General features: G+C 39.8%; 2 protein-coding genes across 2 annotated transcripts; both read left to right on the forward strand.

Annotated features, from left to right (window-relative positions):
- The first annotated feature begins 5,902 nt into the window (after nt 1-5,902).
- Nucleotides 5,903-10,000, forward strand: LOC133950793 (arrestin domain-containing protein 3-like). Its single transcript, XM_062384922.1, has 6 exons — nt 5,903-6,311; nt 6,428-6,497; nt 7,177-7,324; nt 7,927-8,029; nt 8,134-8,399; nt 8,486-10,000. The coding sequence occupies exons 1-6, from the start codon at nt 6,047-6,049 to the stop codon at nt 8,576-8,578; spliced, it is 945 nt and encodes a 314-aa protein (XP_062240906.1). The 5' UTR covers nt 5,903-6,046; the 3' UTR covers nt 8,579-10,000.
- Nucleotides 10,001-11,273: 1,273 nt separating this feature from the next.
- LOC133933107 (arrestin domain-containing protein 3-like) lies at nt 11,274-15,329 on the forward strand. The gene is made up of 6 exons (XM_062380077.1): nt 11,274-11,727; nt 12,480-12,537; nt 12,818-12,968; nt 13,079-13,175; nt 13,811-14,067; nt 14,168-15,329. The coding sequence occupies exons 1-6, from the start codon at nt 11,469-11,471 to the stop codon at nt 14,411-14,413; spliced, it is 1,068 nt and encodes a 355-aa protein (XP_062236061.1). The 5' UTR covers nt 11,274-11,468; the 3' UTR covers nt 14,414-15,329.
- Nucleotides 15,330-16,794: the final 1,465 nt, after the last annotated feature.

Raw genomic sequence — 16,794 nt, forward strand, 5'->3', positions numbered from 1 at the left:
ATCCATCGTCTTTCCCCGTCACTCCTTTCATCCTTCCTTCAGTTTCCCCTCCTTGTTTTCACCCTTCCACACCACCTCCTCTTTGTCTTCCTTTTCCTTCCATCTAAATTGCAAATGGCAGCAGCACCGACTGCCAGAGGAGCTCCTCAATGTCATTAGTACTGACCCTGTGGATTAACTAGACGAGAGAGACGGTGTGGAGAAACTCCAGATCAATAACGCAGCTTATCCTCTGGGTTCCTTTACTTCACTTTAGATTTAGATCGAACTATAACTGCTGCTGTCGACTCTATCCATGTTCAAACAAACAAAATGGTTATAATGTGTCAAAACATAAATCTGCATTCTCTTCTTTTTCAAATCAGGCCAGGAAAACAGAATAATTAAGTAAATGGACACGTTTACAGAAACTTTGAAACGCATGCCAGCTACTGAGCTGATCAGGGCTCTTATAAATAATCAGAAATGACAATGTCATGTTTCAAAATCTATAAATGTGTATCTGGAATAAAGTCAAACAACTGGACTCAAAGAAACGATTCAAGACAAACTTTAAGATAAAGCGGCGACTCTGCCTCCACCTGTACTGGAGACGTGGATCAAAACACCAGCTCCTGCTGTCTGGATGATCCAATTAACAAGGTGATGTGATATCTCTGAGATAGAGAGATGGATGGAGAGACAGACGTGTGTTTATGTGTGTGTGTGTGTGTGTGTGTGTGTGTGTGTCGCCGTCTAACTGCGAGTGGTTGATTTACCAAGTTGGCGGGCAAAGTCAAGTCACCATGAGCTCAAGTAAACCTGATAGGTGCCCTTATCAGAGACAGGTAAAGGCAAAGCCTATTATAAATGGTCACACACACACGCACACACACACACACACACACATACACACCATGTAGATCTCCATCAAAAGATCACATTACTGACACTAACTTGAAAGAAAAACATGCAGAGTTCTCATCTCCATCAATTTTTCAAATCCACAACGACCAGCTGCCTTTTACAAAACCCTGATAAACACATTATCTCCCAGAAGCCAATGTTCTCTCTGCACCTTCACCACAGGACTTGTTCAACTTAAGTTGCTATATCACATTAAGCCTAGGGTGTATTATTTGGCGGCAGCAGATGCACCGTAAAAAAAAAAAAAGAAGTACAAAGAAAATGAGATCCAGCTTTTGATACCAATTATCATTTCTAGAGAACGGAAAGGAATAATCATAAGCTCATGATTGGCTGTGGAACACACCCCGTGACCCTGGCAAGGCCTCCCTCTGCTGAGGGTGTGAAGTGACGATGGCCTAAACATCCCATGATCCTCTGGGGTTCACGTCTGACGATGGGTCTTAAAGTTGAAAGAAAAAGATAAACCTAAAGTCAGGAAGGCAAGACCGTACAAAGCCAGGTTTAACACCAAAGAAATGTGATTACAAAGCTGCATAGCTGACTCTGACAGGTACACAACTGATGATGTCCACTTGACATCTGCTGCTGGTGGGCAATTTATCATCGATTCAATTTGGAAGACTTTTTAAATGAAAAGAGTCATTAATCATCTCAACTCAGAATGTCTCCTTTTCTGTACTCTGCCCTTTTTTGTTGTATCAAAGTGAACGAGGTCTGGAGAAGGAAGGCTTGCGTGTGTTTGATGTCAAAGTTTATCCATTAACACAACCCATCATTTATCTCTAACAACATCAGAGTCGTCCCTGATGTCAAACAGCTGCCATCTTGATTTCAATGCGAATGCCACTCTGCACGAGATGCTGTTCGGGGGCTAAAGTACCACTGCAATAATAAACTCTTTCCACTGTTTATACGCCTGTTTGGTAAAGTCTTTGAGCAGCTAATGGACACTTGGCTTCACTAACAGGGGTGATTAAAGTTTGTTGATTAAAGCGATTTCAGCTCTTAAGCTCTTCCTGTTTCAAACTGAGGAATTGCACTGAGATTCTGGTCTAAATATCACAAACTGTCAAACGTTTAATAACATTGAAAAGCCTGTGTGGTTTCGCGATCGCCCTGAATTCCACTCTGTTACAGTGGACACGCAATCTCTAACAAGACATTTGTCAAGTCAAGTGCTGTGCCTCGCTACACTCCAAAGAAGAGCTGCTGGCAGATCCGTTTCCTCGCTCTCGCTCAAATAGAAGGAGACAGCAGGAAGGAGGAGATGTGTGGTCAAGTTTACTGGGGGCCTGGGGTCTTTAAACGCCTCGTGCTATCAGTGTTAATGGGTCGTTATCAGTGTTAAATGGCCGCGTTGTGTACCATGAACCTATCACAGAGCAGTGAACTCATTATGTTTGAAAGTGTGGCCGAGCAGCTTGTTCAGAGGGTAATTCTTAAATGATTGATGCAAGTCCGGATGAAATAGGAAGTAAAGGTTTGTAATGAAAAATTTGGCTGCTAGTAAAGTTATAGTTGTTCTGTACCATGCACCAGGAGCATCACAATAAAGCATTTAGCGCCATCTAGTGGTTAAATGAGCTCAGCTGTTTGGGGTCTGTTCAACCAGAAACAAAATCATATTTTCTCACTTATACTTCCTACAGCCAAGGCCTATTAATAGATCATTCACGATTCCAATCAAATTCAATATGGATGGAGATAGAGAGATAGAGACAAAGACAGAGTGATAAGCGAAAGGAGAGAGAGAGAGAGACATAGAGATAGAGAGAGATACAGAGAGATGGAGACAGAGAGAGAGACACACAGAAAGAGACACGTAAATGGATAGAGACACACAAGGAGACGGAGATAGAGACAGACTCAAAGTCAGAGAGAAGCAGCGAGACAGAAACGGACAGAGACTGACAGAGACAGACAGAGTCCGAGAAACTGCAATTCCTTGAAAGGGAAATGGACTATTTTGTGGTAAACACACACTGTCCCCATTTCCTCAGATTATCCTGAAACCTCACCACAACATGGTCAGGATCTGCTTTCCTCAAAAGAAATAGTGAAAAGGTTCAGTTAAAATGCTTTCTTCACATGACAAACACTTGTTGATACTCCAAAAAAAGTTTGTGGAACCATCAACTTGTGTAAGACAACATGAATCTCCACTGTGTTGGGGAGGAAGCGGAGATGTGTCGACATTTGTTTTGAGAAATTGGATTTGTTAAGTAGTGAAATTCCCTCAACTCACACAACGGGAACTAATATGGTCAAAAGCAGAAAACGTGTTGTCTTGGCTCACCCCAGGCCACACACATACTGAGTGGAGAAAACAAGATTGTGCAACATCTTCACACAGTTCTCTTCAGGAGGCCTCTAACATGGGAGGCGCAGCAGGAATTTACGTTCTACACTTTCATCTCCAACAGCTACATTTGATTTATGATCATAAGAAATGCCACCACATCACCTTTATGTCTTTCAAAGTGTCTGACACCTTCAAGTTCTTCTAGTTTTCTGTATTGTTTTAGGCACTGAGAAGGTTTCCTTTGTTCCACTGCCGGGGGTCATGTGGCAAACGTTGGGCAACAGCCAGCAGTGGACTAAATATAGCAAGTGCCAATGAGGCTGTACCAAGTGCCCACCACATCAAGGGGGGGCTGACATTTAGTTTAGATATTTCATCAAACTACATTTTGGTATTTCGATATTTTGCTTCGATTAATAGAGGGTTTGTTTGAAATAAAAACACCAACTATCCTGTTGAGTTTTCTTTTGTTGTTAGTTAATGTGAATGTGTTTTGTTCCATTCCCCCTTCGTGGTGTCTGGTAGGTTGACAAACGGAAAAGCAGCCGTGACAATAACATTTTTAGGTTTTTAAATGAAACGGATTTAGTAATAATAATTTTGAAAGTTTTCCTTATTTTATTTCATTGTCTGCTTAATCTCTCATTCTATATTGATACTGTTTTTAATCCACAGTCCAGTTCCACAGTCCAGTTGGTGATGGTTATGTCTCTAATTGGTTTGCCAACCACCAGTAAACATCAGAGAAGAAAAAAGATGATGGGTTAGTTGAGTTTTGTTTAATCAGTTGGTTTGCTGGCTTAATTTGAGTCTCTAGCTTTTGAATGCTTCTTTGTGCCTAACAAGTAATGAATTGTCTTTTGGAAATAGATTTCCCTCCTTTCTGTGTGAATAAAGTCTCATAAGGGCTTGTAGCTCGGTCCTCCACACAGCATGTGAGTAGAAAGTTTTGATACAAATGATGAGTCAACTCAGGACAATTTTTTTATTGGGTGGTGAAAAAACTCTCATTCAGAAAACTCAAGTTTGCGATATTTCACATACACCAAAGCAACAAAAAAACACTTTGTGTTGAGATGAAACGATCCAGAAAAAAGGAAACAAACTCGGCTCCGCCCTCAGGCCAGAACCTCAGGGTTCGTTTTCATCACAGATGGATAAAGGCAGCAAGAAAAACATCATGTCTATTCATGTCATAAGATAAAACACTGCAGATCAGACCCCATAGATTAGGATCACTACACATAAACTCTGCCACCAGGTTGAGAAGTTAAATACCAAATGCACCAGTTTGTCATTCTAATACTACCTGGAGGCACACGCGTGAGTAAGATTCTCTTAAATAAGTCTGGTAATTTCCTTTGAACTGTCTTTTTCTAAATATCTATAACTATTGTATTTTAGATGTGATGATTTATTATCTATTGTTTTAATTGCTGCCTTGTGAAGAGCCATGTAGTCAGTATTTAAAAAATGTCCCATAAATAAAGATAATCATCTCAATCTGTGTCGGACACGCTGGAATCTAAATGACCTTCTGACTGGAGAACATATATTTTCTATGTAATCCTATTAATAGGAAAAAAATGTTATCTAAATAACAAATCCGATAAATGTGTATTAGAAAGTGGATTGAGTTTACAAATACATTTGATAAAGGTCATTAAACAAGATCACAAGAGAACAGCAGAGCATTTTAGTTGTTGTTTACAATCTGGTAAATCCATAGGATAAATAAAATATACGGTTGCACCATAAATATTAAGGTTTAGACCTAGTTGGTTCATTGGTTCTTTTAAGCAGAATTATGGAAAAATGTATTGAGAGATGGGCCCTGGGACTGGGAATAACCAATTAAATGCTGGTGCAGATGCAGAGTAATGATCGGATGCAGGCTTCTTTTTTTTTTTACTTACATTTCAATTGCAACACAGGAGAATTTGCAAGATAGGGTAAACACTGCAACCCAGTTTTTAAAGGATTTGTTGAGATCGGACATCAATGAAAATCTGATCAATAGATAGATAGATAGATAGATGGATTGTTAGATAGATAGATGGATAGATAGATAGATAGATAGATAGATAGATAGATAGATGATAGATAGATAGATAGATAGATAGATAGATAGATAGATAGATAGATAGATAGATAGATAGATCAGGTGTGATAGATAGATAGATAGATAGATAGATAGATAGATAGATAGATAGATAGATAGATAGATAGATAGATAGATAGATAGATAGATAGATAGATAGATAGATAGATAGATAGATAGATAGAAAGATGGACTAATACATATATTTGTATTTGTTATTGTCTCCTCTAATTTACTTTGTGACATTGATTGACTTCTGGGGAGAGCGTGGCCTAGGGGATAGAGCGGGTGTTCTGCAACAAGAAGGTGTTCGAATCCCACTCTTTCCCGCATGCCTAAGTGTCCTTGGCAAGATACTGAACCCCTAAAATGGCCCCTCATATATGCTGAGTGTTCTAAAACTGTAAGTCGCTTTGGACAAAAGCGTCAGCCAAATGACATGTAATGTAATGTAATGTAATGTAACTTCTTCAGCCTCCTCTGCCTCTCTGACAGACACGCCCACCTTGGCCCTGGACTGTGTGCTGAGGCCCCGCCTTGAATCAGGGCTGGTCCTGCTACATACACTGCGCATGCTCAGTCTGCTAATCTGTTATTTGTTTTTTTGGAAGCTGTCAGTAACACAGTCTGTATCTGTGGTCATTGAATAACTTATAAACATCCTTCCGGGTTGTCTCACTGCAGGGAAGCGTGCTTTTTTAAACTTTAAAAAGAACTTAACTCGGGTTGTCACCATGTTGGAATCGAGCATCAAGAACTTCAACATCAATTTCAACGTAGCGAGCGAGGGGAGGACATTCCGCAGTGGGCAGCTGGTCTCAGGACACTTTTCCTTCGACCTGAGCAAGAAGACGAAGATCACCGACATATCTATGCGTCTGAAGGGACAGGCCAACGTCCACTGGTCCACTGGTGGAGGGAAGAATAGGAGTAGGAGACACTTCTCTGCAAACGTCACCTACTTCGACCTGAAGAGCGTCATCCTGCAGGAGAACTCAGGTCCGACCCCCGATCAGCCCGTGTCTCTGCTGTGCACTCACCGAGCTGTGGTTTGGATGCCGTGCAATTCCAAGATACGTTTTTGTCCGGTGAACTTGTCTTTTTCTCCCTCACAGCCATGGGTGAGTCGGTGAAGCTCCAGCCTGGCAGGCACATGTATCCGTTTACATGTCAGATACCTCAGGGGTGTGTATGTGTGTGTGAGCTGCCCCCGTCCTGGTTACTGGAGAGATGAGACTAAGAGGGAAACAGTCTGTGTTCAGATGCAACAGGGCCTGATGGTATGGCTGGAAGATGATATCAAGATTTTCACATCAGTCGATATCGATAATACCACCTTAAAGGTCACATTAAAGGCCAAGCTGATGAAAAAAGAATCTGACTTTTCAGGAAAAAGTTATAATGTAACGAAGGAAGGAATTTAAGGGGTCCTAATGTTACAAGAATAAAGTCACAAATTATTTTACGAGACAAAATTTGTGTTGTTATAAGAATTAAGTCATAATGCTGAGAATTATAGTTTTAGGCTATGTGTCATTTTACAGAGGGAATATCAGATGATCAGGCTGTGTTCTGTGTTAAAATGAGGAATTTAGAGAATCTTTTTAAGTTATAAGCATAGAAGTTTCAGGAATTTAAATAGCTTGTGTAACAAATTGTCTTTTCCCGAAGGAGACAAATACAGATTGATATTGTTTTAGTGTCCAGCCCTAAGATGCAGAGCCCCTGGTGCATCAGTTCAGTTTTCTCCCCCTTGGTCTCATCCTTTTAGATACTGTACTTTCCCCAGAGTTAAATTAATCTCTATTTCTTTATTTCCAACATTTCATCTTTGTTTTTTTCATTTGTTTGTACTTCAATGCAGAGACTTCCCCCCGAGCTTCAAGGGCCTTTATGGTAAAGTAGAGTATATGTTAACCGTGAGCATCAACAGACCCTGGCACATGTCGAAGGACTTTGTGACTGAGTTAAACTTCCTAAGCAGCATCAATACCAACCATCCAGAGCTGAGGGTAAGTGAGCCTTGAGCAGATAAAACACCAAAAGGGCTGCTGGGTCATTATCAACCCCCATGTTCGTCCTATTCTCTCGGGAGTTGGTTCATTTTAGTACACAATTTTAGAAGAAAAAGATGCAGTAGCGGCTCGCAGGATTGTTTGCGTTCTTCACCTCCTACAAGATAATGATCCAATGTAGACAATGTTTCAAAGACACCGCCCGGGGTTTAGACCACGGTTCAGACTTACAGGTGTGACACTGACTTAAATGCAATAGAGTCGCACTGTATAGAACTGTACACTTCAATATTTTACTGAGAAAAATAAACACTACATCCACCCTGCCCAAAACTTAAACGCCCCTCCCTACATCTATATGTGTTTGGGACTAATAAATGTATCTTAATCTTAATCTTAATCTTAATCAAGTGTCGTGGAAATCCATAACAATCGAATGGACTGGGTTGAAAACAAGCGCCTCCTGGTGGAGTACACACATTCTGAAGGCGCAGTGTGGTTCATGTGCAGTTGGTGTGTGTGTCGTATTGTTTGTGTGTCAGTGTGTAAAATCTGTTGATGTCTGCTGCACCTGTTTACGATGCTGGTTCCTTTCACAGGCTCCTCTCTCAGGCTCCAACCAAATGACTCTGTGCTGCCTGTGGTGTGCCTCACCTCCTATCACAATGACAGTCAGTGTGGAGAAGAAAGCCTTTACTCCTGGTACTCCATCCATCCATCCATCCCAACACTCACCCACCCATCCATTCATCCATCCATCCATCCATCCATCCATAACGAAAGCCATGTCTGTTTTTTGCCTCCAGGTGAAACTGTGAAAATAAATTGTGAATTCAGTAACGGCTCATCCCGCACAGTCACCTCGAAGGTGAGGCTGCTGCAGGAGCAGGCCTTCCACACCCACGAAAGGGTCCATACCAGGAGGTATAACAAGACCTTGGCATCAGGGACCGGACAGCCCATCGACGCACGCACCTGCAACGTGCACACTGAGATGATGGTCCAGATTCCTCAGTCTGTTCCACTTACCATCTCTAACTGCAGCATCGTGGTCCTTAGTTATATCATCGAGGTGGGGGCTAGTCAAAGGCTAAACACTGGAATGATCTGGAAACAAATATGCAGCATTGACTGTTCTCTTGTTTTGTTCCCCTACAGGTGAGCCTGAGTGTGTGCTCGGGCCCTGACCTCACCGTTCTGTTTCCCATCATCGTTTGTGATACCCCTGTTCATCCTCAAGCACTTCCTTAAGTGTGAGTAGATTCAGGTGGATCTAATGAAATGCCAACATACTACAATTCCTTTCAGTATTTCTCAGGGGCTTCGTATAGAGCTCAGCGCACCAGGGAAGACCTTTGCCTCTAAGATTTCAATTTTTGACTGCTGTTTGTGTAAAGATAATCTTTGTGTGTTTTTGTATGATGTGTTACATTTGCAACAGTCTCTTGTGCTTATTTTGACAAACTCAAGTTGCCAGTTCTAGTCTTCCCACGATCAAATTCTGTTGTTCATTGTTAACTGTTTGATGTTTTGCGTGTCTCTGTTCTGCTGCTGCAAATTCTCATTCTGCCTAAACTTGCTTGATGCATGTTTTCACCAGGTGTTGTTGTGTCTTTAACACACTGTATGTTGCCAATGAAGGGTTTAAGTTTCTATTCTGTTTGTGATTTACATGCATACATGTATTTCCTTTTATTTCTGTGTCATGCTAATTGCATTTGGCCCATCTCTTCTTGGGATTACAAGAGACCATTGATTTGAACACAAGCGTCTTCCTATGGCATTACTATTAGGGCCATATAAAGAAACCAAGTTTTTAGGAATTATTTGGCAATTTAATGAGAAAACGTGACCCTGTTAGAAGTGTAAAGAAAATAAAAACAATTTTCAGGAAATAAGAGGCAAGGAGAACGTTAGCTCTCCAGAGTTCTGCTACTTCTGGAAGAAAAATCACGAACCAATCAAATCATTTATTGATTTCTTATTGATTTCATCTTCCACAAAAGAGGATATTCTCTCCATGTAATTGTGGCTCTTGCTTTGGAATAGACACATTTTCTAGTGAAACTTATACTAAATAACAAGATGCCCTACATTGCTCATTTTATCTAAGTCAGCAGGCTGATCTTCTGATATTCCTTGTCTAAAATGAAACATTTATTTCCCCTTAATTTATGACTTTATTCAAGAAATATCTTTGTGTGGCCTTAGTATTTTTTTTATATCTGTGATTATATGTATATATGTTTATACTTTTAACTCAAACCTGTGTGGGCAAAGAAAGGTTTTGAAATTGTCGCTGTTGGTTAAATCTGTGGCAATATTGAAATGTAAAACAGTAATGTCATTTTTAATGTGATATACACCAAAGTGCTTTGTTTATTCAGCAAGTGATTCTTCATAGTATCACATATAACCAAAGGCATAAAGCTTGCTTTGTGGAAACTGCCTGAAGCATCTCACTGCCATCAGACAAGATATTACACAGTTATCTCAGCATGAGTGTGTGTAAATGTATGTGTGTGATTATTGCCAATGTTTACAGGGCATGTATTCGTTGTCAATATAAGACTGAGTACACTGAGATAGGAGGGAACATATGTTGTTATATGTTATTGCTTTTTATTCCAGCAGCTGCATTGATGTTAATGTTATAAAAATAATACATTAGAATATGTTATCGTGTTTATTCTGTTTTTATTGTTTCATTTCATGTTCTGCCACGTCTTTTAACAGATGAACTGTTGTCTTATATATGTTTTTGCTCTCCCCTCAGCGGTGGAAACACTGATTCTATGTGAAAACGTCAGTTCAATCTTTTTAGCCCTGTTATTTTTCATAGTGAAAACCATTCACTTGATTTCCTGGAGGAAAGCCTCCTTCTTATTGATTTTCAGCCAAATCTCCCTCTGATCGAGTCAGAACGGTTGATAATCACTAAATTCTGATATCTGTTTTTTTGTGTTAGATGGCGACTGAGAGCAGCTTTGCACATCTCAAACCTTTTACTGGCTTTAGTTCACAAGTGTGGTCTCATCATCTCAAGCTGCTCATTTGAACTTTAATGTGTTTGTTGAAAATAATGGAAACTAATGTTTTGAATTAGCTTGTCATATTGCTGGTGAGCACACTGTCTAGCTTCAGCTGCTGCTGGACCTGGACCTCAGTGCCTGTTGTTTATGTCGAGTCTCATTCTTGTCACCAACTGAATTTGTCAAATATATATGTTGAGTATTACAATATAGTAGTTATATTAATAGTTATAAAATCTCATAAATTGCAGCCTAAGCAGTGGTTCTGCCACATCTGAAGGGATTTTGATTAATCTTACTATTTCGTTGCTTTCTCTCTGACATCACCAACCCCTGAGAGTCCCGAAAAAATAAGTGAAAACATTTTTCTGGCTACCTTCATCCAGGTCCCATTCATTAATTAAGTTTGGTGGAGATCAGTTTAGTAGTAAGGCTGTTAAAGATTAAACCAACAAACATAACCTCCTCTTCAGAGGAGATGAAACTTTACATACTACGAAACACCGACTAAAATAATATTTACATATGAGGAATTCCTACATGTTTTTCTGTTAAGTTATATAAACGTTCTCTCACAGTAGTCATCCTCACATGTTTAGATACCAGGTGTACTGCTGATGCACCTCCCTTCCTCATATTACTCACACTTTCCACTAAACACTTTTACCCCACATGATGTGTTGCGTATGTGGACCACACCCACACAACGAGATGCAGCAGCAGCTTGTAATATGCTACAGCCATTGAGACAAATGGTGTTGTTGAACCATTGATGATTTATGCAAAAAACAATGTATATATATATTTATTTTTATATATACATATATATATATATATATATATATATCCCTTTATTTACTACATTTTTGTCTTCCCCAAGAGCAACTACATTTTTGTCTTCCCCAAGAGCAACATTTTATATATTTACAGCCAGTAATTCTGTCTGGCTGTAAATAAGGTGATTTACTGTGCTGTGGTTTAATCATTATCTAAAACTTCAGAGTATATCTATCTGCAGAGACACGCCTCACACACAGGATCTGTCCTCTCTGTCTCCACCTGGAACTCGCTTTGTACTCAACACTGTGCTTGGGGATCACACTTTATACATGATGTCAAACAATGTGAAGAGTTTTACAGTGGGAATTAATCCCATATCCAAAAGCAACGTTTTCACCAGTGGCGATCCGCTCACAGGACAGATCAATCTGGAGGTGACTGAAGACTGCAAAATCAATTCACTCGACGTGAAGCTGAAGGGAAAAGCTGAAGTGAAATGGACCGAACATTATGGAAAAACCACCGTAGTGTACCACAACAAAATGAAGTACTTCAGCATTAAACAATCTCTCTTTCAGGAAGGTCGCGGTGAGTGTACTTTTCATCTCATTCCCAGAAGAAGTAGCCTGCTTTGATCTGTTTGTTTTATTCACAGTGTGTAATGGATATGGGGATGTTACATAAGAATGAGTTGATAAGATATGCAAGTTAATTTCCTCATTCATTTTTATGTTTTAAATATCACATATAAAAGTGCAGTTGCTTTGCTGCTGTTTCTCTACATGTATCTCTCTTATGCGGTTTCTGTCTCATCTCATGCATATACTTGTGTAATATTTATATGATTTCATATTAAATACATTACACATAAAAACTATAGGGGCACTCAGAGAGCGTAAACCTCCGCCAAGACCCAAAAGTCCTTCAAGAAAACACATTTAAAATCATTTTTAAATGGATCTGCACCAAATGATACACATTCATTCAAATCTGTGAATTATTTTCTGAGAAATCAAGAAAAAAGTCATGTCTTGCAATGTTGGAGAAGTTTAAATAAATCCACATGGATTAAGAAGGAGTTTGTAAAGTCACGTCCCTGACTGACCTAAGATTGAAGTTTTTATGAGATGCCATGTGATTTGAATCAATCCCAGTAATAAAGACACAGTTGTAAAAGGAACAGTTGCTCTTGAACTTTGTACCACTTCTGTCACCCAATTTATGTACACTTCTACCATTTAACATCAGCAGCCGTGCTTGGCTGCCAATGTATTCATTCATTTATTTAAAAATCTTGGTTTGATCAGTGGTGGTCACCTAGTTTTGTTGTTGTTTTTCAGGCGCCACTGTCGGCCCAGGCTGCCATGTCTATCCATTCATCTTTCAGATTCCAGCACAGTGAGTCGATTATTATTACATTACATATCATTTGGATGACGCTTTTGCCAAAGCGACTTACAATTATTACACTCAACATTTATGAGGGGCCATTTAGGGTTTCAGTATCTTGCCAAGGAAACTTCGGCATGCAGATGGGGAAGAGTGGGATTTGAACCGGCAACCTTCTTGTTGAAGAACCACCACTCTACTACCTAGGCCACACCGCCCCTAATATGAAAGAAACCAACGTTAATGTAAATTAATAAATTACTGTTGTGACTTCCTGTTTTGTACTCAGAGAGCTGCCATCCTCCTTCAAAGCCTCCCACGGAAAGATTGTGTACACGGTGGAGGTGGTCCTCAGCCGGCCCATGAAATTGGACAGTAAAGCTAAGGCTCAGTTCACCCTCATGCACAAAGGAAACCCACACAGTGGGGCGTCGCTGAGGGTACCTACATTAAAACACACACAAACACGGTCATGAGTTTTCCTGTTTGACTTTGACACAGTAATGAGAATTATACTGTCTCTGACTAATTTTCCTTTTGTCTTTGTTAGATCCCACAGCACAGTATCATCGATAAGAAGATGAACCTCTTCACATCAGGAACAGTGGGCATGGATGTAAACATTGCACAGACAAGCTTCCGCCAAGGTATTAAATAATCTGTTCCCTCATTCACACAGATTAATTTATCAACAGGTTGCAGTCAAACATCAAATCTTCACAGCTGAACCATGTATAACTCAAAGTCCCTTTCCTTCATGGAACTTTTTTATGGTCCGAAGATAAGGACATTTATTTTCATATAAATAATAGGTTTATCTATGCTTATATTAAAACAAACCTTTACTGCCTTCACACCTCAGCTTCTGATTGTCTGGTCTGAGTGGCCAATATAAACAAATGATAGTAAAGAGATTGGTATTTAACAGATGAGTAATGTGGTAGATTATGAAACTACCACATTACTCATGTTTGGCTTCATTTAGCAGCTGTTTACATTTTTGTCACTTGTAGATAAGGAGGCAGCTGTTCAATAAAAGTCAAACGGACTAGCTGCACGTAATGTGATATACCTCAGCCTCCTGAACGCATTGTCCTGTTGTTGTGAACAAACTCCTGTCCTGACATTACTACGTTTTTACCAGTGGACCATCGTAGGCTATTACACGTTTTGAGATAAGAGTGGGTTGCCTCAACAGAGTATTGACTTTCGTCATTCGGAGTGCCGAGCTCCAAAGTGTAATGGAATGCGGCAAAACCATAAGGGCTGCTGTGTTTTCCAGGTGAAGGAATCAAAGTTGTGGCCTCCATTCAGAACAAGTCATCTCGTGAAATCCGGCCCAAGTACTGCTTGTACAGGAAGTACAGCTACTTTTCAACAACGAAGAGGCGAGTTGAAACCAAAGACATCCTGAAAGAAGTGGGCGAAGCCATTCCGCCTATGGCCGGTCAGACTGTCACCAGGATCATCACCATCCCTGCAACCACGTGTGCGTCCATCTTGAATTGCAGCATCATCAAAGCTGAGTACAGACTCAGGGTGCGTGTCTCCCTTTCCAATAAGTGTCGGTGCATGTCTTAATGGCAACAGGGCTCCATGACCCGAATAATAGATGCTGACATTTTCTTCTTCACCACAGGTCTATCTGGATGTTAAATATGCTTCAGACCCCGAGATCAAGTTCCCTATAGTCATCCTGCCTGCTTCACAGTGGCCTGATGATGAGAGGCCGCCCCCTGCATATGGATTTGAAGGGTATGCAAACTCAAGCGTAGGGACCGATTTCCTCCAAAACCCAACTGCCTTGGAACCATCCGCTCCACCTCCATCCTATGGCACATACGCATTGTACCCCTCGTTGACTGGTGCTGCTGGGAAGTACTAGATTCTCAAATACATATAGTGTGAAGTGCGCAGATAAGTTGTTTAATTTACGATATAACATGTAATTTAATAAGTTAGGGTCTACCACTCGCTGTAAAGTATTTACTATGTTTCTGCTTAAACCCTTTTACTCAGACAAGTGGAAAGAATGCGACCTGCAAAGCCCTCAAGATAATCTTAAATTGTTGGTTGTTGTAGATGCTAAAAAGTAGAAAATGTAATGTAATAAAATACAGTATTGGTAGTATACTACATTCCAGTGTTCTGTTTAAGCTGTAGCTCCTGTATCACAGATAGGATGTGGTTGACAGTAGCTTACTTCACTTTATATCATTGCATCATGTTGAATGAGAATTGCTCAACTGCTGCATATTATGACACACAGAAAATGCCTTAGACTTGCTGCTATTACGTAAACTATATGTTCTATTGCTCCTAATCAAATATCTTATTCCAGTGAGCACAGAGAACAACAGACAGTCGTATAGATGTATTGACTCAGGGAGTAAAGGCACCTCTGAGAATCCATAAACTGCTCTTATTTATAATTATTATGAATTATTGTGCCTATACCTCAATCAGTTACTTTTAAATTATGTCACTTATCATCATATTTATATCATACTTGTATCACACAGGGTCAACATTACAATGTTCGACAAGAATAAACCGGTCAGCTCAGCCATGCAATAGTTAAATTAAAATAAAAGCATGGTAGAAAGAGTTTACTATAAAAAGTCCAAAAACAAAACTATATACATTCAAAGTGCAGTGTGAACTTCGATTTAATTTATGACAACTTTAACTGTAGGGAGTCTGTGTGAATAGTTATTGTACATGTGTATGTATAGTTAGTTCTCTGTGTGTTTATCAGTTGTTTCACATTTGAATGAATCAGTAAATCAATATAAGCTTCAGATTGTCTCTGTTATTTGCTGACATATCCTGGAAATGTGTTAACGGAACATATGTGTGTTGACCTTGAAACACACAGATACACACACACACACACACACACACACATACACAGATTAAGATAATAACTCGAACCATAAGATAAACCATCAATCACAAGATGATGAATGTTTTCTTTCCAGTAGTGAATACATCCCGAAGGAGTCTCATGCTGGTCTGATCACAGTTCATAGATTATTGAACTGATCTATATCTTTGACTGACCTTTAAGTATAAAAGTGGTCAGGAGGTTGGGACGTCTTTTCAAAGGGCCTCCTCGTCCAACAAGTCATTTCATGTGAACAAGGCAGTCCGTACAATTTGTTTGCATGCCTAATACATCACTCGCTTTGTGTGCAAGGGCCTTTAGAGCCTGACAACCTCCTGTGCTCTCTGTGCCTGTCACGTGGTTCCTGGCTGGTTTCTACACATGTGCTGGAGGTGGGCGTGGCAGAGCGTCATGTGAGATGACAGCACCTGGACTCCAGCTGGCCCCTGTGTGCCAGGGGAACCGATATTAAAGTCTCAGTCAGAGCTCAATTGTTTTTCTCAACTTTTGGGGTTGGTGGTTGGCTTGTGTTTTTGCACCACACAACATTACAGTCAAATTTTCTTACTCATGCACTCACCCACCATGCTGATATGACTTCATACACCATTGTTAGTTTTAGATATCCTCGATATATTCATAAATACTTAATAATAATTTGTTGATGGTTATTTTCCATGTGTCTCCATCTTTTGTCATAGCCTCCCGTTTGGTTCATGATAACCTGTTCTGTTTTTAACTCCTTCCTCTTCATTAACTGTGCATGTGTTTTGAATTCAATGTGTAATAAACCACAGTGACATCTCCCATTCGCTATAAAAGCCTGGTATGTTTGCATCTTGGCAGATTGCTATTATAAGGGTTTTCTAGGTAGTAAGTGAATGCTTCTCCTTCATTCATTCACAAGCAGAGTTGTATAATTTTAATATAGTTAAATGTTAATGTTTTCCTTTTCATCCCAAAATTCAGAAGATCTGTCATATTGCAGCAGCAAAGACGACAGAGAAGCATTAGTAAAATATAATAAACACAAGGAAATAAAAACAGGGGAAATCTTTAACTATAGTGAAATATAGGAATGGCAATAATACACTGTAAACAGGACAAAAAGTGTGTAAGTGGGAATGCACGTGACAATGTTGCAGTTACGGGGAAAAATTGATTGCACAAAGTATTGGGTTTTGAAATTGTACCTTAGTGAATCAGTAGTGCAATTATGTGGATCATGTAATCTGGGGAAACTCGTGGTTGATCATTGTAATAGGTGCAGGAACTAACTACTATAACTCTTCTCCTCTTGCACCACTGAGTTCAGACCAGGTTGGGTCTAAATTGCAATCACTTTCCAGTTGTGTCAAGATAACAATGGACCAACATCA

This window comes from Platichthys flesus, chromosome 3 (genome assembly GCF_949316205.1).
Source record: "Platichthys flesus chromosome 3, fPlaFle2.1, whole genome shotgun sequence".
NCBI classification, from domain to species: Eukaryota; Metazoa; Chordata; class Actinopteri; order Pleuronectiformes; family Pleuronectidae; genus Platichthys; species Platichthys flesus.